The following is a 23,448-nucleotide window of genomic DNA, read 5'->3' on the forward strand; positions in this document are numbered from 1 at the left end:
TAGCTTTACCACACACACACAAAAACACACAGACCATAACTGATATAAAAGAAGACTTTAATAAAATGTAACAATGTTTAGTATTCATTAGTAATTAGCTTGTACAGCACTTTAAGTGCACTTCTAGCTTCCATTACAGTGACAGCAATATGATTAGTCCAATCAGCTTCCTGGGATCTGAGGGCATCCAGGGAACTGATAGGCTGAATTATCGGGAAGGATTGGTCCATCCTAAAAACAAGCTTTGGTTCCTCTCCCTTTGAGATTGTAATTAATGTTTGAGAATGGTATCTTCATCCTTCAGTGTTCCTCCCATATTCCATCCTCGTAGATTGCGCACTGATATGGTGTCACCAGCACCGAGTTCTAGTGTCCTTTATTAGTGTTAGTGTTGCATATTTACCATATATACACAGTATACATTTTCCAGTTTCAGTAGTCTTCAGTTTTACATGGAACTTGTTGGAATAGCTATATGGAAGTGACCACTGCCAGCTTGGCTTGCAAGATGCAAACTTTGTCAGTGGCATCCCTATCCTTGCTTTAGCGCATAGCAGTCGCTTACAAAGAAAGCATGTGCATGTTAAATTACCAGTACTTTACTGGCTGCATGCTTGTTTAAGGTCAGTGACAGCGTCTACACCCTTCGGGCCTTTGCTCGACAATGCAACTTCTTCCAGGTGCAATCCACTTGTACTTGACATCAGCCTGAGATGCTTCTGGAGTATAGGGAATTCATTGACAGGATCATGGGACTTGCAGCAGATTTCTTTATGACCTGTGAATGTCCTCCTACTAAGCTCCATCAACCTGCCTTTGCTTTCCAATTGACTTTTATGGGGGTGGAGAAACAATTCTGACATGAACAAAAGCCCATTGATAAGAACCTTAAAGTGGAACTTCACTCTGGCATTTATCATTGATTGTTTGTAATCCTCACGCTGCTAGCATTAGTAAATAGATGGGAAAGTAGATCATGTTTCTTTGTTTTAAAGTTTTTTTTTTTACATTTCTTCAGTGACTTCCTGCTGTCTTGCCTAGGCAAATGATGTCATACATCCCAGGAGTCTTCAGGAGGGGAGGGGTTTTCTCAGCTAAGAACACTCCCCTGCATGCATGCTTGAACTAAGGGCAGATGGATTCTAGGAAGTAAATGCTACATGAATCATTGCCCTTACTCAAGATGGCCTCAACCAAAAATGCTGGGGGGGTTCAAAATGATTTCCCCCAAAAAATAAAGCATAGACTATTAAAATATTAAAAATAGTGTTTTTGGTTTGTGGTGCTCAGATGCAGTGAAGATTGGCTTTAAGGACTACAGCCCTGGAGCTTTACATTGCAAAAACAAGTCACCAACAGCAGGTTCCATACTTCTATCCTGACAAGGGGTTCCGACCTTGTGATGACCTTCATTTACTGTCTCATCCCGCAGATTTATTAGAAATATATTGCTTTTTGGTTTCGGCTTCCTTTTTTTAAATGCCGGAGGAGTTATTTCCACTGACCTGAGAGAACGCTCAGCTCTGTACAGGAGACTGTGCTGTATATCAGGGTAACAGAAATCAAACTAGAGGTTGGAAGACATTGCTGAGAAGCACAGGAGCAAAGTAGGCAGAAATTAGTTCAGTAAAAATCACAGGTCTTGCACCGTCCATATAAATCCACCAGAGATCAGGTAGCTATATCATTTAGGGCCGTGATGATCAGGTGTCATTTGACGGGCTGACATCTGTGAACCGGGTGCCTTCTAAAATTTCCTGCACATCCTTTATTGAAGTGGCCTGTCGGATCTTCTCCAGGCTGACCTGCAATACACCGACATAAGCAAATATGCCAATAAGAAAAAAATATCATCTGAGCAAAAAATACACAATAAATGGAATATTTAAAGCCCAATATTAGCCCATTTTTTTTTTTTTTTTTTGATAAAAAGGAAGGAGTTGGACCTTTAACCACTTCAATACAGAGCACTTTACCCCCTTCCTGCCCAGGCCAATTTTCAGCTTTGAGCACTATTGCATTTTGAATGACAATTGCACGGTCATGCAACACTGTACCTAAACCAAATTTATGTAATTCCCCCCCCCCCCCCCCCCCCACAAATAGAGATTTCTTTTGGTGGTGTTTGATCACCACAAGTTTATAAAGTAATGAACCTTCAGACAGCAGCTATCTGGGCCATTATGCGTAGCACCTGGAGGTGCCCCTATCCTTAATTATATCATTGAAATGGAAGGGTTGGGAGACAAGGATTTCGGGCACTGAACTTCATAAAAATAAGTTTTATTAAACAAATTCTTTAAAAACATCTATTGTTACAAGCAGATGAACCACAAGGTTTTTTCTTTGCTACACAAACAAAAAAAGACCGAAAAGTTTGAAAAAAAAAAAACAAAAAAAAACGTTTTTTGTTTACGTTATAAAATTTTGTAAATAGATAAGTTATTTCCTGCACTGATGAGGCCGCACTGACAGGCACTGATGAGGAGGCACTGATGGGGTGGCACTGATATGCAGCACTGATGGGTACTAATATGTGGCATTGATATGCAGCATTTGTGGGCACTGATGGGTGGCACTAATGGACAATGGTGGACGGCACTGATAGATGGCAATGATGGGCACTGGTGGGCGGCACTGATAGATGGCAATGATGGTCAACTCTGATGAGGGGGGCACTGAAAGGGTCCCTGAGCCCTGATTGGCATCCCTGGTGCAAGTAGAAGTAGTGGAACCGCACACAGGTGGATGAAAGCAAATGAAGTGATTTATTCTTCAAAATCATAAAATGTACAGACAGTGCAGGGAACAGATAATCCAGGTTAACGCGTTTCACGGCTCACATGGCCGCTTACTCATAACCGTAGTGATCCTCATAACCGTAGTGGCATCCCTGGTGGCCATGGGTGGGCAATCCCCCAAGGGTCTGCACTGGTAATCAATGCTCTAATTACCAGCACAGACCCCTCCCCCCCATCAGGAAAGCCACTGATCGGCTCTCCTCTACTCGAGCCTGTCAGGCAACACAGTTTGTTAAACTCCTTGTAATGTACAGAGATCACCCAGAGGGGAATGTTTTTTTCTCAACAAAAGTGGAGTTACGCTTTAATGATTTATCATTTGATCATATGCGCAGTCCGATTTATACAAAATATTTACTGAAGGGTGCACACACTGGTATCCCAGACGAATATGGTTTTCTAAAGCAGTGTCTCTCAACCAGGGTGCCAGGGGTGTGGTTTTGGTTCCCTCAGGTTGCTGTGAGCATGGGACCCAAATTGTCCTGTATCAGCATCATGAGTCACCATCGTGCAGGCAGGCTGGCCACCAGCCCCATAACAACAAAATATGCTCCAGGGCATGGACATGAAGCATCATTTGTTACTTTGCTTTGGTGATGGCAGATCGCTCACCCGCACCATGCCCAGGCATGATTCTGATCCTGGGCAGGCGGCATGCAGGGCCAACCCCAGCATTCAGGGAAAGACCGAAGTCCACCTCCAGGCCTCCTCCACCACAGCCCTCTGCTGGAGCCAAAGGTGTGACTCTGATGTGAGGAGGGGGCTCTCTGATAGGGGGATTCTGTGGTGATGTAAGTATTCATGTTTAGGAGGACTTTGATGTAAACAGGCAACCTTGATGTGATGAGGGGATCTCCTCATGTACAGCGGGGGCTCTGACGTGAAGGAGTGACTGTGTCATGTGGGGTTCTCTGGCATCATGGGGGGCATCTGATGTGCAGGGGGACCTCCGATATGATGTAATGACTTCTGAAGTGAGGGGCGGATTCTGATGTGAAGTTAATTATTTTTTTTTTCTTACAGGTACAAAACATTTTATCCAACAGTAAAATGGGCAGACATTTGGCCATACCTGGGCACACCTGTAACTGCATCTATTTACAGGCACCTTTGTTTATTAAAGCAATATTACTATACAAGAACAGCGTTCTCTTGTATGGAGTTTGGCTTTAAGCCCGTAGCAGCATTTCTTTTTTTAGAAGACACTCAGAAATTAGCATCTTCTCTTTGAACAGTTGCACATCACTCTTGCATTGAGCATTTAAACGTGAAGTTAATTTTATCAAGGCGGTTGTGTGCCCACGCTCAGATGTACTAGTATTAGGTAATTTTATACATTTTAGACTGGGGTGCCTTGAGATTTTGCAAACTTTTAAAGTGTGGCATGACTGAAAAGGGGAGGGAAATGCTGTTCTAAAGACAGAGTCAAGGCAGGAGCTGTTTACTTTCAGACTACCTCTCACTAATTGAATGTCTATATGGCACTGTACATGGTGGGTTGAGAGGAGAGGAGTTGCGCTCTGACTCAGTCACTCGTGTGTGTAAATTAGAACTTAAAACTAGTAAGCTCTGCAAGCAGGCATTTTTTTGATTTCCAGAAATACAAATGAAAGCTAGCCTGACAGACATGTGAAAATTAGTCTACAGCTACATCTGCTGGCTGGAACTATAAATATAAATAAAAAATGATCATATGCAGGATTATTGTTTTTGTATTTACCGAGTAAAAATATTCAAATTTATTTAGCCCTGAACACAATACAGAAAATATATGGAAAAATACGATACATTTCCATTAAACCAACCACATAAGTTTAGATAAGACAGATCGGTAAAGTTGGGGTCACCTGCAGTTTTTGGGATAGCCGGACAAAGTCCCTTTGCACCTCCTCGCTGGTGTTGAGTTCAGTCTGCAGTCTGATGATCTTGTTCCTCTCCTCGCTCAGTGCTTGCTCAAGTGAAGCCTGGAGACACAAGTTAGTGAGAAACAATGAGAATCAGGGCCCAGAACCTTCAGAGAAAATGTTCTTTGCGATTATCTTTTAAATTGATGTGTTCCCTACTATGCTTGCTAGCAGTAGAGAGGTTAGCCTTCCCATAGATCTAATGATATCCTCTGGGTTGACACCCTTTATTTGCCTGAGAAGAGATGAGCTAAACAGCATGTGACCTTATTTTACTATGCAAGTCTTCATACCTTCTCCTCCTTCTCATTCTGAAGAAGCTTCTCCTGTTCACCCAGAGACTCCCACAGCTTCTGGACCTGAGTCTCTGACTCCTGCAACTGCAGCTCTGACTGTAGAGAGAGAAGAGAAGAGAGAATCACTCTGTGTTGGCTTATTACTGCTCAGTATAATCAGCCTCGATTGGTTCATTGTGGGTAACCACCAGTTCAATGTACATTTATCAGCAGATGATAAGAAATCATGAGCTAGAGGTGTAGAGACCTGTTTATTTAAATTGAATTTGGTCATCATTAGTATAATGTATGGAAACCAAGGCTTCCATGGAGTACGGCTCGGGACCAAACAAGATGGAATGGCCGGATCAGTTATTGTAAGAAGCGGCTATAGGGCTTGAGACCCAAGAAGACGGTATAACCATACCTGTAATGGTGGAAGGGAACGAGAGGCCTTGGAACCCAACAAGACAGTATAGTTATACCGGTTAAAGTGCAAAGGGTCCAACACATAGGAACATAAAAAATTGACGGCAGAAAAACCACCAAGTGGTCCATCGAGTCAGTCCTATTTTTTTATATATATATAGATCTATTATGGTGAGAAGGGGCTAAAAGAAACAAAAAAGCCCTACAACCGAATCAATGCATAGAATTGTAAAGACTTCTTAGAATAAATTATTTCAATATTCACATCTCATTACATCACATGTTCATTGATTGGAGGGCTTTTTGAATCCTCTTCTCCCTTCCCACCATAACCTGTATGGTTATATTGTATCAGCACGAAGGGAAAACTGGATGAAGAATCAGGAGCTCAAACCAGAACGTTTCAGGTCATCTCACTAAAGCACCATCTCTCTTCCCAGAGAAACCGCTCTGCCTACCACACCTAACTCCCACAACCTAACCTCTCAGTTTTTACTAAAAGGCACATAGGTTTGGGACTCAACAAGACAGTATATCCATACTGGTTATGGTGAGGAGGGGCTAATCTGCTTGAGACAAATAAAGCCAGGAAAACCATACCGGTTATGGTGAGCAGGGACAAAAAGACAGTAGAACCATACCAATTATGGCGAGAAGGGACTAAAGAGCTTGGGACCAACAAAGACAGTAGAACCATACATGATTTGGTGAGAAGGACCTAAAGTGCTTGGGACCCCAAAAGACAGTAGAACCATACATGATTTGGTAAGGAGCTAAAGGGCTTGGGACCCAGTAGAACCATACATGATTTGGCCAGTAGAACCATACCAGTTATGGTTAGAAGGGACTAAAGGGCTTGGCACCCAAAAAAGACGGTAGAACCATACCAATTATGGCGAGAAGGGACTAAAGAGCTTGGGACTAATAAAGACAGTAGAACCATACATGATTTGTTAAGAAGGTGCTAAAGGGCTTGGGACCCAAAAAGACAGTAAAACCATACATGATTTGGTGAGACTGAGCTAAAAGGCTTAGGACCCAAAAAGACAGTAGAACCATAAATGATTTTGTAAGGAGCTAAAAGGCTCGGGATCAAAAAGACAGTAAAACCATAGATGATTTGGTAAGGAGCAGCTAAAGGGCTTGGGACCCAGTAGTACCATACATGATTTGGCCAGTAGAACCATATCGGTTATGGTGAGGGCTTGGGACCCAAAAAAGACAGTAGAACCATACCAATTATGGCGAGAAGGGACTAAAGAGCTTGGGACTAATAAAGACAGTAGAACCATACATGATTTGGTAAGAAGGTTCTAAAGGGCTTGGGACCCAAAAAGACAGTAGAATCATACATGATTTAGTAAGGAGCTAAAGGGCTTGGGAGCAAAAAAACAGTAGCACTATACATGATTTGGTGAGAAGGAGCTAAAGGGCTTGGGACCCAAAAAGGCAGTAGAACCATACATGATTTGGTAAGGAGCAGCTAAAGGACTTGGGACCCAGTAGAACCATACATGATTTGGCCAGTAGAACAATACCGGTTATGGTGAGAAGGAACTAAAGGGCTTGGGACTCAAAAAAGACAGTAGAATCACACGTGATTTAGTAAGGAGCTAAAGGGCTTGGAAGCAAAAAAGACAGTAGAACCATACATGATTTGGTAAGGAGCAGCTAAAGGACTTGGGACCCAGTAGAACCATACATGATTTGGCCAGTAGAACAATACCGGTTATGGTGAGAAGGAACTAAAGGGCTTGGGACTCAAAAAAGACAGTAGAATCACACGTGATTTAGTAAGGAGCTAAAGGGCTTGGAAGCAAAAAAGACAGTAGAACCATACATGATTTGGTAAGAAGATGCTAAAGGGCTTGGGACCCAAAAAGACAGAATCATACATGATTTGGTGAGAAGGAGCTAAAGGGCTTGGGACACAAAAAGACAGTAGAACCATACATGATTTGGCGAGAAGGGGCTAAAGGGCTTGGGACCCAAAAAAAGACAGTAGAACCATACCAATTATGGCGAGAAGGGACTAAAGATCTTGGGACCAATAAAGACAGTAGAACCATATATGATTTGGTATGAAGACGCTAAAGGGCTTGGAACCCAAAAAGACAGTAGAACCATTCATGATTTGGTGAGAAGGAGCTAAAGAGCTTGGGACAAAAAAAGACAGTAGAACCATACATGATTTGGCCAGTAGAACCATACCGGTTATGATGAGAAGGGTACTAAAGAGCTTTGGACCAATGAAGACAGTAGAACCATACATGATTTTTTAAGAAGACGCTAAAGGGCTTGGGACCCAAAAAGACAGAATCATACATGATTTGGCGAGAAGGGACTAAAGATCTTGGGACCAATAAAGACAGTAGAACCATATATGATTTGGTGAGAAGGAGCTAAAGTAATAAAACCCCTCCAACGGAATCATTGCTTACAACTGTAAAAACGTTTTAAAACAAAATATTTAAAGTATTTACATGTATTATTCCATCCTTTCCTCCCTTCTCACCATAACCTGTAGGGTTATACTGTCTTATTGTACAAAGGGAAAATGAAGAATCAGGAGCTCGAACCGGAACATCTCATGGCACCTTAGAGCTCTTTCCCTGAGTAACAGCTCTGCCTACCACACCTAACTCAAACAACCTAACCTCCTAATGTTAATAAAAAGGCACACAAGCCTTAAGAAGGGCAAAACGAGCCAAATTATTCCAGAATCCTCATCTCTAAAAGAACCAGCTATAGTGTCTACCTCCATAACCCTCTTTATCCACAGCATTATGTCCAATGCTATAGTTTCTACCTCCATAACCCACTTTCTTCACAGCATTATGTCCATTGCTATAGTTTCTACCTCCATAATCCGCTTTATCCACAGCATTATGTCCAATGCTATAGTGTCTACCTCCATAATCCGCTTTCTTCACAGCATTATGTCCATTGCTATAGTATCTACCTCCATAACCCGCTTTCTTCACAGCATTATGTCCATTGCTATAGTATCTACCTCCATAATCCGCTTTCTTCACAGCATTATGTCCATTGCTATAGTATCTACCTCCATAACCCGCTTTCTTCACAGCATTATGTCCATTGCTATAGTGTCTACCTCCATAACCCTCTTTATCCACAGCATTATGTCCATTGCTATAGTGTCTACCTCCATAATCCGCTTTCGTCACAGCATTATGTCCAATGCTATCACAGGAGCTTTTTTATTACATATCAGAATCACAAGTAAAAAGCAGACTGGATCGGTCACAATGAGAACTGAGGGTGAAGAATGACGACGAAGGAAATAAAACAGTTTTTCCATTTCCCATCGGTCCCACCTGTTTCCTGTCCTGCTGAATCCGGTCCATCTCTGTCCTCATGCTGGAAAGTGTCGCTGAGTGAATAAAAAAGAGAGGCGTCACATATAACACAAGACAGGCAATTTTATACAACTCATATCCATGGCTGTATCTGCCCCATCTGTGTTTACTGGACAGATTTATTTATTCCCAAGCAACTTTAATTGTTAAATTGGTAATTCTCTGGGAAAATGCAAAGCTGAACTTGATTCAGATAGCTAAATACACAGATGAAATACATATGGGGAGACGTTTTAGCCACCAAATTTGTTTTTCTGTCCAACCAGTCCTGAAATTTTCAGAGCTCCGCTACACAGCACAGCTCTGTCTGGCAGAACAGACCTGATTTTTCTCTGCTGCAATTAAAGAGTTGTCCCCATTCTCCCTCTCTGGCGCCACCAACTTTGTAACGCTGGCACCTGCACAGCTATGCCAAAGGACTCTGCCCGCACTTCAGGTCCCAGCAGTGCCCTGCGGCATATTTGCGCATGCGCGAGGAATTGTCACACATGCGCAGACATGGCACTGTTAAAAACTTCAATACCTGCATGCCTTTGAGAATGCACAGGGATGCCCCACGTGTGCACATATGTGCTGCAGGGCTTTACCTGGACCGGAAGCCCTGCAGCACACCCATAGAACTGACAGGGAGGGATGCCTAGGCAAGAAAGAAAAACTGAATTAAAAAAACACAACAATGTCCAAATGTGAGAGAAGGAGGGGAGAACCTGTAACACTTACAGGTCATGTACCTCCCCCCAGCCTGTGACTGGACAGTGAAAGGAGAAGCAGAAAACGGATAGGGTAATCCCACGATCACTCTGCCCTCTCCTAGTATCAGCATTTTCTTGGTTAGTACATGAGCACTGCAGCACAATTGGGTGGCTCCTTTCACTGCTTCTCCCTACTACAGTCTGAGCTCTGCTGTACAGGAGATTGGAAGAGGTTGATACCAAGTCCAATCCAGGTACTTTCACTGCATGCAGTGTAAAGAAAAAAAATTATATATAATAAAAAGTATATTCAATAAATACAGAGCTGCATTAATTTTAATGTCAATTGTCTGCTAAGATGTAGAATTAATGAATTCATTAAGAAAAACAGCAACCAATTAAAATGTATTGTTCACTGGATAAAAGTGGTTCTAAAGCCTGAACATTTTTTACCTTGCCCTCATTCATTCGATCCAGTGCTGTGCACGTCTGCGGCTCTCCTCTCCCCTCACCTCCGGGTCTCACTGGCTTTGCTGGGGCCATTGGTTTACAGTGCTGTCAATCAAAACCAATGAAGAGGGAGCAGGGGCCGGGGTCAGGTCCTGCGGTCTGTGTCAATGGACGCAGCAGCGGGGCTCGGGAGTGAGCACGCACAAGTGCCCCCATGGGAGGCGGCTTCCTGTGGAGGCACTGGACAGAGAGGAGGGGCCAGGAGCGCCAGGCGGGGACCCAAGAAGAGACGTTTGTGGGTTCCTTTGCACAGGGCAGGTAATTATAGACATGATTGTCCAGAACCTCCTCTTCTCAGGTCCCTCTTCTGTGCTCCTGGCCCCTCCCTCTTGTTGAGTGCCCCCACAGCAAGCAACCCCACCCCCTTCCTCTCCTCATTGACTGACATAATTTGATTGACAGCAGCGGGGGGCCAATGGCGCCGTTGAGGAGGGGAGTCCTGGGCAGCCTAGACTCTCCTGCATTATCGCTGGATCTAGATGGGGCTCAGGTAAGTATTAGGGGGGCTGCCCTCACACAGAAGGTGTTTTATCTGAATGCATAGAATGCATTCAGATAAAAAAAACTTCTGCCTTTACAACCACTTCAAATTTAAAAAGAATGCGAGCAATTCTGCAGCAAATCTACAATCATTATATTCCATCCTGTGTCATGTATCACATACCTTCCATAATCTCTGCAATCCCAATAAGAGTGTGTAGATGATGGAGAAGAAGGGAAAGAGACAAAAAAGATTGATAAGTCAAAAACACGCCAGCATTTTGGTTTCATTATTAATTATTCTCATTGATAGTGAATACATGAAAAGTCATTTCATCTACATTATATTATACAGAGGGGACATTATGCTGAACAGATAAAGGCATCTAATAATCATCTAACTATCTGTACTAAATGCAAATTCTTGCAAATGCTGAACCCAAATGGAGTCTATTAACAAATTACATTCACCCAATGAATCTGCATGTACATTTATTCTGTGTGAATGGGGCAGAAACAAATGTTCTTAGGCTATCTTCTCTTCTAAATGAATGTTGCTTTATTATTGGCAGTAGGACAATACCACATTATGGCAACTAGATGGAGTGGATGAGCATAGAAAATGGTCACAATTATTTGCTAATTCCCTCTAGCGTTCTCCGGAATTGTTATTGTATCTTCTCTTATTACACAGATGTTTGTATTTCCTGTGCTCCTCATCTCCATCTAGTGGTCCTAACGCAGTGTTTAACTACTGCCCATCACTGCAGAAAATAGCCTAAAGAACATTTGTATAAATCAGGGATCTCCAAACTACGGCCCTCCAGCTGTTGAGGAACTAACTGTCCCATGAGGCATTGTAAAACTCTGACATTCACAGACATGACTAGGCATGATGGGAATTGTAGTTCCTGAACAACTGGAGGGCCGTAGTTTGAAGAACCCTGGTATAAATGTACATGCAGATTCGCTGGACACATGACTATGCATTTTTTTTTTTTTTTTTTTGTTTTTTTTAAATAGACCCCATAAAGTTTATTTCAACCCATAAACACTAATGTAACTAATGCAGACACCATATCTAAGGATGGGTAAGCTGAAATATGTTTGCCAATTTTAAGTCTTTTTTCTTTATTTAACACAGATGATGCTGCCAGTAACACACATCCTTCCTAAGGGTGACAACGCTCATTCACTCACTGTCCTGTATCTTTGCAGAAGCAGTGTTTTCACCTGTAGGGCAGGACTACAGAACCCCCCCCCCCCCTCTATTACTTAGGAAAGATGCATCTTGTAGCTCATGTAAGATAACTGGGATAAGAAGAAACGGCCGCACATCACTGGAGTTCCAAATGCTTTTACAGTATTGTGATTTCCAGGGTGGCACAACAAACCACCAGCCAGTCCAGGTTGACGCGTTTCACACAGTACAACTCTGCTTATTCATTACACAGATATGTCACACTGATGCATCTTAACCACTTCTGGACCGGAAGATTTTCCCCCTTAATGACCAGGCCCTATTTTGCTATTCGGCACTGCATTACGTTAACTGACAATTGCGCGGTCTTGCGATGCTGTACCCAAATAAAATTGATCTTTTTTTTCCCCACAAATAGAGCTTTCTTGTGGTGGTATTTGATCACCTGTGCGATTTTTTTTTTTTATTTTTAACCACTTTACCTCCGCTTACATGGAGGCTACTGCGGCAAAGTGCCGCGATCCCGTCCAGCGACGTAGACCTACGTCGCTGGACTCCGCCCCTTGTGGGCGGCGCTCGCGCGCCGCCGGAGGCTCGCTCCCGCTGTGTTCATTCACAGCGGAAGTCGGGCCAGCGGAGGAGCAGCGGCGATTGCCGCTGCTCTGCCCCGATCGTCGGGGATCGAGTCTGGAGATCCGCCCGCTGTATGTAAACACAGCAGGCGGATCTCCATAGTGACAGGGACTGACAGATCGGAGTGTTCAGCATAGCTGGACATCCGATCTGTCCTTGTGTCACACAGTCACCTCCCCCCCCACACGTCAGTAAGCACCAGGCATACATTAACCCCTCCCTCTCCAATAAAATTAACCCCTTCCCTGCCAGTGTCATTTTTACAGTAACAGTGCATATATATAGCACTGATTACTGTAGAAATGTCACTGGTACCCCAAAAAGTGTCAAAAATGTCAGTCAAGGGTCCGATCTGTCCGCCGCAATGTCGCAGTCCCGCAAAAAAAAAAATCGCAGATCACCGCCATTACGCGTTAAAAAAAAAAACACCAAAAATGACAGAAATCTTTCCCTTAGTTAGTAAACGCAATAACTTTTGCGCAAACCAATCAAAATACGCTTATTGCGATTTTTTTTACTAAACATAGGTAGCAGAAAACAAATTGGGCAAAAATTTAAAAAAAATTTGATTTTTACATTTTTTGGGGGGGAATTTCATATAAAAAAATGTGAAAAATATTGTTATTTTTTCAAAATAAACGCTCTTTTTTTGTTTATAGCGCAAAAAGTAAAAATCGCACAGGTGATCAAATACCACCAAAAGAAAGCTCTGTTTGTGGGAAAAAAAGGACGTAAATTTCGTTTGGGTACGGCGTCGCACGACCGCGCAATTGTCAGTTAAAGTCGCACAGTGCCGAATCGCAAAAAGTGGCCTGGACGGAATACAGCAAAATCCTCCGGTGGTAAAGTGGTTAAATAAAAAAAAAAAGACAATTCTGAAAAAAAAAAAAAAAAACCAATATTTTTCACTTTCTGCTATAGAACATTCCCTAAAAAAGAAAAAAATCTAAAATGTTTCATCCTTTTAGGCCAATTTGTATTCTGCTACATATTTTTGGTAAAAAAAAAAAAAAAAAATCGCAATAAGCGTATTTTGATTGGTTTGTGCAAAAGTTATCGTGCCTACAAAATACATCTACAAACTATGGGGAAAGATTTATGTAATTTTTATTTTTTTTTACTAGTAATGGCGGTGATCAGCAATTTGTAGCGGGACTGCGACATTGCAGCAGACAGATCGGACCCCTAACTGTGATTTTTGACACTTTTGGAGGGACCAGTGACATTACTACAGTAATCAGTGCTAAAAATATGCGCTGTTACTGTAATAAAGACACTGGCAGGGAAGGGGTTAACCCAGGGGTAATCAAAGGGTTGAATGTGAGCCTAGGGGCAGTGATGGGGAACCTTGGCACCCCAGATGTTTTGGAGCTATATTTCCCATGATGCTCATGAACTCTGCAGTGTAGTTGAGCATCATGGGAAATGTAGTTCCAAAACATCTGGGGTGTCAAGGTTTGCCATCACTGGCCTAGGGGGTGTTTTCTAACTGTAAGGGGGATGGGCTTGTGAAATCAACACAGAGACCTATGATCCTAAATAGGAGGAACACAGGAGCTCTTCTGTGTTGATAGCTGAGAGAACAACGGTCTGCTGTGTTTACAACAGCAGACCGCCATCTCTCTCAGCACAGTTTCTTTCATTATTGCATGTATGGCTCCTCTCTCACCCCTCTCCTCAGTCTGTGACTCCTCCAGTCTCCTCATCTGCTCCTCCAGGTCCTTCTTAGCCACCTGTTCAGCTTTTAGCTCTTCCTGCAGACTGACAATCTCAATACATAGACGCTCCTGCCTGTGTTGCTCCGTTCTCTGGAAAGGACACCATATGGTTAGACTTCCTGCCTGCATTCATATGGATTCATGTACAATGTCATCCCTCGCAGAGTCCATATTGATGTACACTGCTCAAAAAAATTAAAGGAACACTTTTTTTATCAGAGTATAGCATCAAGTCAATTAAACTCCGGGAATTTGATCGGGTCAGTTAAGTAGCAGAGGGGGTTGCTTATTTCATCAACACTAAAGCAGCTGAAACAGGTGCACTAGATGGGCAACAATGAGACAACCTACAAAACAGGAATGGTTTTACAAGTGGAGGTCACAGACATTCTTTTCCCTACTCATCTTTTCTGACTGTTTTTCACTAGCTTTGCATTTGGCTAGGGTCAGTGTCACTACTGGTAGCATGAGGAGATATCTGTACCCTATAGAGGTTGCACAGGCAGTCCAACTCCTCCAGGGGGGCTCATCAATACATGCCATTGCCAGAAGGTTTGCTGTGTCTCCCAGCACAGTCTTAATAGCATGGAGGAGATTCCAGGAGACAGGCAGTTACTCTAGGAGAGCTGGACAGGACCGCAGAAGGTCCTCAACCCATCAGCAGGACCGGTATCTGCTCCTTTCTGGAAGGAGGAACAGGATGAGCACTGCCAGAGCCCTACAAAATGACCTCCAGCAGGCCACTGGTGTGAATGTCTCTGACCAAACAATCAGAAACAGACTTCATGAGGGGGGCCTGAGGGCCCAACGTCCTCTGGTGGGCCCTGTGCTCACTGCCCAGCACCATGGAGCATGATTGGCATTTGCCATTTAACACCAGAATTGGCAGGTCCACCACTGGTGTCCTGTGATTTTCAAAGATGAGAGCAGGTTCAACCTGAGCACATGTGACAGACATGAAAGGGTCTGAAGAAGCCATGGAGAATGTTATGCTGCCTGTAACATTGTTCAGCATGACTGGTTTGGTGGTGGGTCAGTGATGGTGTGTGGAGTCATATCCATGGAGGGACACACAAGCCTCAACAAGGTAGACAATGGCACCCTGACTGCCATTAGGTATCAGGATGAAATCCTTGGACCCATTGTCAGACCCTACGCTGGTGCAGTGGGTCCTGGGTACCTCCTGGTGCACGACAATGCCCGGCCTCATGTGATGAGAGAATGCAGCCAGTTCCTGGAGGATGAAGGAATTGATACCATTGAATGGCCGCCATGCTCACCTGACCTAAATCCAATAGAACACCTCTGGGACATTAGGTTTCAGTTCATCCGACGCCACCAGGTTGCAACAGTCTGGTCAGGAGCTCATTGATGCCCTGGTACAGATCTGGGAGGAAATACCCCAGGGCACCTTCCATTGTCTCATTAGGAGCATTCCCCGATGTGGTCAGGCATGCATACAAACACGTGGGGGCCATACAACTACTGAGGACCATTTTGAGTTGCTGCAATGAAATTTCAGAAAAATGGACTAGTCTGCTGCGATATTTTTTCACTTTGATTTTTGGGGTGTCTGAATTCAGCCCTCTGTAGGGCTCGTAGGGTTCCATCAAATGATAGGACATCTTTTCATTCCTAACACATTACCCAGTCCATATCAGTATAGAAATCCAGCATGGGATTTTTCCCCATTGAGATCTGATGTGTTTTCAAAGTGTTCCTTTCATTTTTTCTGAGTAGTGTACTTAGAAAACCTGAACAGTAACACTTTCTGGGCACCATTTATTCCAAGTGACTGCAGCCCCTGGGAATGTGTGCCTGGGTAAGCACACAATGCCATTTTCACTGTCACTCCGCTGTGACTGATAGCTCAGTAAGCTGTCAGTGCAAGAAAGTAGCTGACCCACATGTCTACATGTCTTCTTTCTGTTGTAAGCAGTAGGTATGTAAAACCCCTGCACTTCTGAAGGTGCAGGAATTGAGGTTTATTGAGGCTTTAATCTGAGCTGATCTGATTTTAGAATGTGAATTGTTTGGGGCTGATCTGAGGCATGGAGGCTCATTAATTGGGGTTGGTCTGGGGTATGAAAGTGCAGGAATTGAGTTTGATCTGAAGTGTGACAGTACAGATATTAGGGCTGATATAAAGTCTAAGAGTGCAGAAGGTGCAGGAACTGGTGTAATCTGAGGTGTGAAGGTGCAGGAACTGGTGTAATCTGAGGTGTGAAGGTGCAGGAACTGGTGTAATCTGAGGTGTGAAGGTGCAGGAATTGGGGTGATCTGAGGTGTGAAGGTGAAGGAACTGGGGTGATCCGAGGTGTGAAGGTGCAGGAACTGGGGTGATCCGAGGTGTGAAGGTGCAGGAACTGGGGTGATCCGAGGTGTGAAGGTGCAGGAACTGGGGTGATCCGAGGTGTGAAGGTGCAGGAACTGGGGTGATCCGAGGTGTGAAGGTGCAGGAACTGGGGTGATCCGAGGTGTGAAGGTGCAGGAACTGGGGTGATCTGAGGTGTGAAGGTGCAGGAACTGGGGTGATCTAAGGTGTGAAGGTGCAGGAACTGGGGTGATCTGAAGTGTGAAGGTGCAGGAGCTGGCGTAATCTGAGGTGTGAAGGTGCAGGAGCTGGCGTAATCTGAGGTGTGAAGGTGCAGGAGCTGGGGTGATCCGAGGTGTGAAGGTGCAGGAGCTGGGGTGATCTGAGGTGTGAAGGTGCAGGAGCTGGGGTGATCTGAGGTGTGAAGGTGCAGGAATTGGGGTGATCTGAGGTGTGAAGGTGCAGGAACTGGTGTAATCTGAGGTGTGAAGGTGCAGGAACTGGTGTAATCTGAGGTGTGAAGGTGCAGGAATTGGGGTGATCTGAGGTGTGAAGGTGAAGGAACTGGGGTGATCCGAGGTGTGAAGGTGCAGGAACTGGGGTGATCCGAGGTGTGAAGGTGCAGGAACTGGGGTGATCCGAGGTGTGAAGGTGCAGGAACTGGGGTGATCCGAGGTGTGAAGGTGCAGGAACTGGGGTGATCCGAGGTGTGAAGGTGCAGGAACTGGGGTGATCCGAGGTGTGAAGGTGCAGGAACTGGGGTGATCTGAGGTGTGAAGGTGCAGGAACTGGGGTGATCTAAGGTGTGAAGGTGCAGGAACTGGGGTGATCTGAAGTGTGAAGGTGCAGGAGCTGGCGTAATCTGAGGTGTGAAGGTGCAGGAGCTGGCGTAATCTGAGGTGTGAAGGTGCAGGAGCTGGGGTGATCCGAGGTGTGAAGGTGCAGGAGCTGGGGTGATCTGAGGTGTGAAGGTGCAGGAGCTGGGGTGATCTGAGGTGTGAAGGTGCAGGAATTGGGGTGATCTGAGGTGTGAAGGTGCAGGAGCTGGCGTAATCTGAGGTGTGAAGGTGCAGGAGCTGGCGTAATCTGAGGTGTGAAGGTGCAGGAGCTGGGGTGATCTGAGGTGTGAAGGTGCAGGAGCTGGGGTGATCTGAGGTGTGAAGGTGCAGGAGCTGGGGTGATCTGAGGTGTGAAGGTGCAGGAATTGGGGTGATCTGAGGTGTGAAGGTGCAGGAGCTGGCGTAATCTGAGGTGTGAAGGTGCAGGAGCTGGCGTAATCTGAGGTGTGAAGGTGCAGGAGCTGGGGTGATCCGAGGTGTGAAGGTGCAGGAACTGGGGTGATCTGAGGTGTGAAGGTGCAGGAGCTGGCGTAATCTGAGGTGTGAAGGTGCAGGAGCTGGCGTAATCTGAGGTGTGAAGGTGCAGGAGCTGGGGTGATCCGAGGTGTGAAGGTGCAGGAGCTGGCGTAATCTGAGGTGTGAAGGTGCAGGAGCTGGGGTGATCCGAGGTGTGAAGGTGCAGGAGCTGGCGTAATCTGAGGTGTGAAGGTGCAGGAACTGGGGTGATCTGAAGTGTGAAGGTGCAGGAACTGGGGTGATCTGAGGTGTGAAGGTGCAGGAACTGGGGTGATCTGAGGTGTGAAGGTGCAGGAATTGGGGTGATCCGAGGTGTGAAGGTGCAGGAATTGGGGTGATCTGAGGTGTGAAGGTGCAGGAACTGGGGTGATCTGAGGTGTGAAGGTGCAGGAGCTGGCGTAATCTGAGGTGTGAAGGTGCAGGAACTGGGGTGATCTGAGGTGTGAAGGTGCAGCAGCTAATAAAGTTACATAATTATGGTATATTTTATTTTCTATACAGAAATGGGCATTTTACATACATATGTGAATGTTACTCTTACCGGAATGAGTTTTTTCCCTTCTAATTGATTATTATTCCAACGTTGAGAAAGATTATTTCCAAAAATACCAGCTATCCTACATAAATGGATTGCCATTAATATTGTTGTTAGATGTCAGTTTTACAACTATCTCACAAAACACCTTTTATCCTGAAATTGTATTTCTCTTTGCTGTGACAAACATACACAAATTTCACAAACATTTACTGTTGGCAGATGTGCCTCTGCCACTGTGCATATTTTACTATGAGGTCTATGACAATACCTGCTGAGAAGATTGTTGCACACCCTGTCCAACAGGGGCCGCCTCTGAGCTTAGCGATCTCAGCTTCTCATTCTCATCATTGAGAGAATTCACTTCCTGGTTCAAGCGACTGAAGGAGGCTGTCAGAGCTGCCTGAGAAGGGGACCACAGGTAACAGGTTAAAAAAAAAAAAAAGGATCAAGATAGAGAGGTAGGTCAGGAGATGGGTCAAGACATCGAGAGAGAAAAATCAAGGGGGGCATCGAGAGAGAAAAATCAAGGGGGGCATCGAGAGAGAAAAATCAAGGGGGGCATCGAGAGAGAAAAATCAAGGAGGGGCATCGAGAGAGAAAAATCAAGGGGGGCATCGAGAGAGAAAAATCAAGGAGGGGCATCGAGAGAGAAAAATCAAGGAGGGGCATCGAGAGAGAAAAATCAAGGAGGGGCATCGAGAGAGAAAAATCAAGGAGGGGCATCGAGAGAGAAAAATCAAGGAGGGGCATCGAGAGAGAAATCAAGGGGGGGCATCGAGAGAAAAATCAAGGGGGGCATCGAGAGAAAAATCAAGGGGGGCATCGATAGAGAAAAATCAAGGGGGGCATCGATAGAGAAAAATCAAGGGGGGCATCGAGAGAGAAAAATCAAGGGGGGCATCGAGAGAGAAAAATCAAGGGGGGCATCGAGAGAAAAATCAAGGGGGGGATCGAGAGAGAAAAATCAAGGGGGGCATCGAGAGAGAAAAATCAAGGGGGGCATCGAGAGAGAAAAATCAAGGGGGGCATCGAGAGAGAAAAATCAAGGGAGGCATCGAGATAGATCAAGGGAGGCATCGAGATAGATCAAGGGAGGCATCGAGATAGATCAAGGGAGGCATCGAGATAGATCAAGGGAGGCATCGAGATAGATCAAGGGAGGCATCGAGATAGATCAAGGGAGGCATCGAGATAGATCAAGGGAGGCATCGAGATAGATCAAGGGAGGCATCGAGATAGATCAAGGGAGGCATCGAGATAGATCAAGGGAGGCATCGAGATAGATCAAGGGAGGCATCGAGATAGATCAAGGGAGGCATCGAGATAGATCAAGGGAGGCATCGAGATAGATCAAGGGAGGCATCGAGATAGATCAAGGGAGGCATCGAGATAGATCAAGGGAGGCATCGAGATAGATCAAGGGAGGCATCGAGATAGATCAAGGGAGGCATCGAGATAGATCAAGGGAGGCATCGAGATAGATCAAGATCAAGATGGATGGTACGATCAAGAAAGAGATCAAGAGAGGGAGAGGGATCAGGACAGTGAAAGAGAGAGAGATCAAGAGATGGTTATTCCACTTTGCTAAAATCTGGAAGAAATATTGCCTGCTGCGGAGACAATATCATATTCTGGCTTCTATGTAATTTCTCTGTGACATCTAACAACCAGGCAACTAGCATTTTCAGAATTCTAGTACATTACTTGAGACTTGTAGATGGTTCTCACCATTTTCCTTGAGGTCTTCTGCTGGGTGTCGGTCAGATTCCTCTGAAGGCTCTGTAAAATCTCTTCAGAATTCTTTATCTGATCCAGCAGCTGCTTCACCTGTGTGAGAAATAAATGGATATATATATGTGTGCTACTAGTCATCACCATATAAAACAATGGTGTCCAGTTAGGAAGTCAAGGCTCCAAATTAGTCTCGGAATTCATGCTTAAAGAATTTAAAGCTATTTAGACCTTTAGTGGAATCCTTGTTTTTTAAGTTGCAGAACAATCACATTTGGATAGCTTTGGTACCAGAAAATGATACACTGTTACTTAAACAGAACTTCTCAGAATAACATAATAACCTATTAAAAACTAAAATAAAAAAAATAAATAAAAAAAAATAGCAGCTTTTGGTGCAATACGTTCAATGTGGAGCTGTCTCCTGCAGTATTTCTTCTCTGCCAGCAGATGTCCTCGGTCTTACATGTTGAATGACAGCCAACATCAGTAAACCCCCTTCTTTTAAGTCCAGGCTGTCACTGACTCGCCCTCTGGGGGTCATACATATCATTACATGTGCGCCATTCAGTCCAAGAGTACAAGCCACACATTACCGTCAGAGAAAAGAAAGGACCCTTGATATAAACATACTTAGAATAAAGATTTGTAAATTTTAAAGGAAAGAAAAGTGAGCAGGGGGTAAACAAAAAGGTGGGGGATTTACAAACTCATATATATTGTAAATGGTTTTATCTGATAGAATATATTCAACCAGTCCTGCGATTCAGACACCCCTGCAGACAATGAGATTGGTGACCGTACTTTTCTCCACTCCAGCTAAGCAATATAGTTCAGTCATTGACCCACCTCAGGTCTGATCAATAGACCTATCAGTAAGATGCCAGCGTTACAATAAAAGCACTGTAAAATACAATATAGCCCATCTGCTACATTTAAAGCGGAGTTCCACCCAATTTTGTGTTTATTAACAATCAGCAGCTACAAAAAGTGTAGCTGCCGACTTTTAACCACTTCTGGACCGGAAGGTTTTACCCCCTTAATGACCAGGCCATTTTTTTGCGATTCGGCACTGCGCTACTTTAACTGACAATTGCGCGGTCGTGCGATGCTGTACCCAAATAAAATTGATGTCCTTTTTTTCCCATAAATAGAGCTTTCTTTTGGTGGTATTTGATCACCTGTGCGATTTTTATTTTTTGCGATTTGAACAAAAAAAGAGCGACAATTCTGAAAAAAATATATATTTTTTTCCCTTTCTGCTATATAACATTCCCAATAATAATAAAAAAAAAAAAAATGTAAAAATCAAATGTTTTAATCATTTTAGGCCAATTTGTATTCTGCTACATATTTTTGGTAAAAAAAAAAAAAAAAAAAAAAAATCGCAATAAGAGTATATTGATTGGTTTGTGCAAAAATGATCACGTCTACAAACTAGGTGAAAGATTTATGCAATTTTTATTTATTTATTTATTTTTTTTGTATTTTTTTTTTTTTACTAGTAATGGTGGCGATCAGCAATTTTCTGCGGGACTGCGACATTGCGGCGGACAGATCGGACATTTTTGACACTTTTGGGGGGAGCCAGTGACATTACTACAGTAATCAGTGCTAAAAATATGTACTGTTACTGTATTGACAATGGCAGGGAAGAGGTTGACACCAGGGGCGATCAAAGAGTTAAATGTGTCCCTAGGGGGTGCTTTCTAACTGTGTAAGCGATGGCCTTATTGAATGAACACAGGGACCTCTGCTCCTAAATAGGAGGAGCACAGGAGCCCTGTGTTCATTGCTGACAGAACAGCGGTCTGCCGGGTTTACAAGGCAGACTGCCGTTCTGTCTCCACAGGGAGCCATCGCGGGTACCCGGCGGCAATCGAACTGGGCGGAACTCCGCTTTAATATAAGTAAAAAAAAAAAAAAAAAAAAGGAAAAATCCCTATTACTGATTGGTACAACCTCTAGGACTAGACATGACACACCTGGTTAGCGCAGTCCTCTGAACTGCACCGTAGCGCCTCCTGCAGGGTCTCCTTCTCCTGTGTTACCCTGTCTAGGCGCTCAGTGCTACTTTTTAGAGCTGCCTTCTGCTGAGCAACCTGCAAGCACAAAACAAAAAAATAAATAAATAAATAAAAAAACTCAAAGCAGATGACATTTTAATAAATAGCAGCATGAAATCATTTAATTTCTATAGAGGGATACATAATTAAAAAACTAAGAAATGATCTCTGCTCATTAATTATAACCCATATACACATATGATCGCTGGTTGTTTTACCGTGACAATCGCTGATAGGGACACAAAGTGCTGAGAAGTTTTCTGATTCATTCGATCTCGGTGTATTGAGTCCACAGATGGATGCAAATTAAATTTCAAACAGATTTTAGGTTGGTATATCTTTAGGGGGTACCGGAGCTCAGGGGCGATAATCGAGGGTGTACGTTTGTCATAAAAACCCCAGTTTTGAAGCTGAATTCCGAGATAGCTTCAAAGAGCCCTTGTTATTTATTTTCCTCAATAAAAAATGAGCATGTTAATGGTAAATATACATAGTTCTAGTGTTGATTACCTTATAAATGCTCAGGACATCATTTCTTTAGATGGAACAGTGCAGCTACATCCAGGAACAGTGCAGAGGGATCGATGAAATGCCAATGACACTTCCTTTTACTGTTCAGCACCAATGTATCATACTACAATTCCCATGATGCCAAGGGAATCAGTTCATTCAATGTGCCTGAATGTGGGAAAGTTTTTGAAATGAATGGGCATGACAGACCAGGCACCTTCTAACCTGTCAGTTATGGTATGATGTCATGGTGGGTGAGACAGACCAGGCGTCTTCTGACCTGTCAGTTGAGATTTTATGTCATGTTAAGTGGTACAGACCAGGAGTCCCCTGACCTGTAAGTTAAGGCGTGATGTCATAGTGGGTGGGACAGACCAGGAGTGGTCTTACCTGTCAGTCAAGATATGATGTCATGGTGGGTGGGACAGACCAGGAGTCACCTGACCTGAGTGTCAAGGTACGATATAGTGGGTGGGACAGACCAGGTATCTTCTGACCCGTTAGCCAAGGTATGATGTCACGGTGGGTGGGACAGACCAGCTGTCTCCTGGTCTGTAAGTCAAGGTATGATGTCATGGTGGGCAGAAGAGACCAGGAATCTGCTGTGAGTCAAGGTGTGATGTCATGGTGGGTGGGACAGACGAGGAGTCCCCTGACCTGTAAGTCAAGGTATGATATCATAGGCGGTGGGACAGACCAGGTGTCTTCTGACCTGTTAGCCATGGTACAATGTCACGGCATGATGTCATGGTGGGCAGAACAGACCAGTAATCTGCTGACCTGTCAATCAAGGTATGAAGTCATAGTAGAAGGGATAGACCAGGAGTTTCCTGTCCTGTTGGTTAAGGTATGATGTCATAGTGGGTGGGACAGACCAGGAGTCTCCTGTCCTGTTAGTCATGTTATGATGT

The 23,448-nt window shown here is 44.1% G+C and overlaps 1 protein-coding gene across 1 annotated transcript in view; it reads right to left on the bottom strand.

The window, feature by feature from the left end:
* Positions 1 to 1,424: 1,424 nt before the first annotated feature.
* Positions 1,425 to 23,448, bottom strand: part of RABEP2 (rabaptin, RAB GTPase binding effector protein 2) — a 29,495-nt gene continuing 7,471 nt past the window's right edge. Inside the window, exons 2-10 of the mRNA XM_082262449.1 lie at positions 21,947 to 22,063; positions 19,959 to 20,057; positions 18,499 to 18,630; positions 13,975 to 14,113; positions 10,656 to 10,667; positions 8,748 to 8,803; positions 4,999 to 5,097; positions 4,649 to 4,765; positions 1,425 to 1,805 (exon numbers count right to left, since the gene is read on the bottom strand). Of these exons, the coding sequence (XP_082118575.1) occupies positions 1,704 to 1,805; positions 4,649 to 4,765; positions 4,999 to 5,097; positions 8,748 to 8,803; positions 10,656 to 10,667; positions 13,975 to 14,113; positions 18,499 to 18,630; positions 19,959 to 20,057; positions 21,947 to 22,063 (873 nt within the window). The 3' untranslated portion in view covers positions 1,425 to 1,703. The remainder of the gene's footprint in view (positions 1,806 to 4,648; positions 4,766 to 4,998; positions 5,098 to 8,747; positions 8,804 to 10,655; positions 10,668 to 13,974; positions 14,114 to 18,498; positions 18,631 to 19,958; positions 20,058 to 21,946; positions 22,064 to 23,448) is intronic.

Source organism: Pelophylax lessonae (genome assembly GCF_965119305.1).
Source record: "Pelophylax lessonae genome assembly, chromosome: 6".
Lineage (NCBI taxonomy): Eukaryota > Metazoa > Chordata > Amphibia > Anura > Ranidae > Pelophylax > Pelophylax lessonae.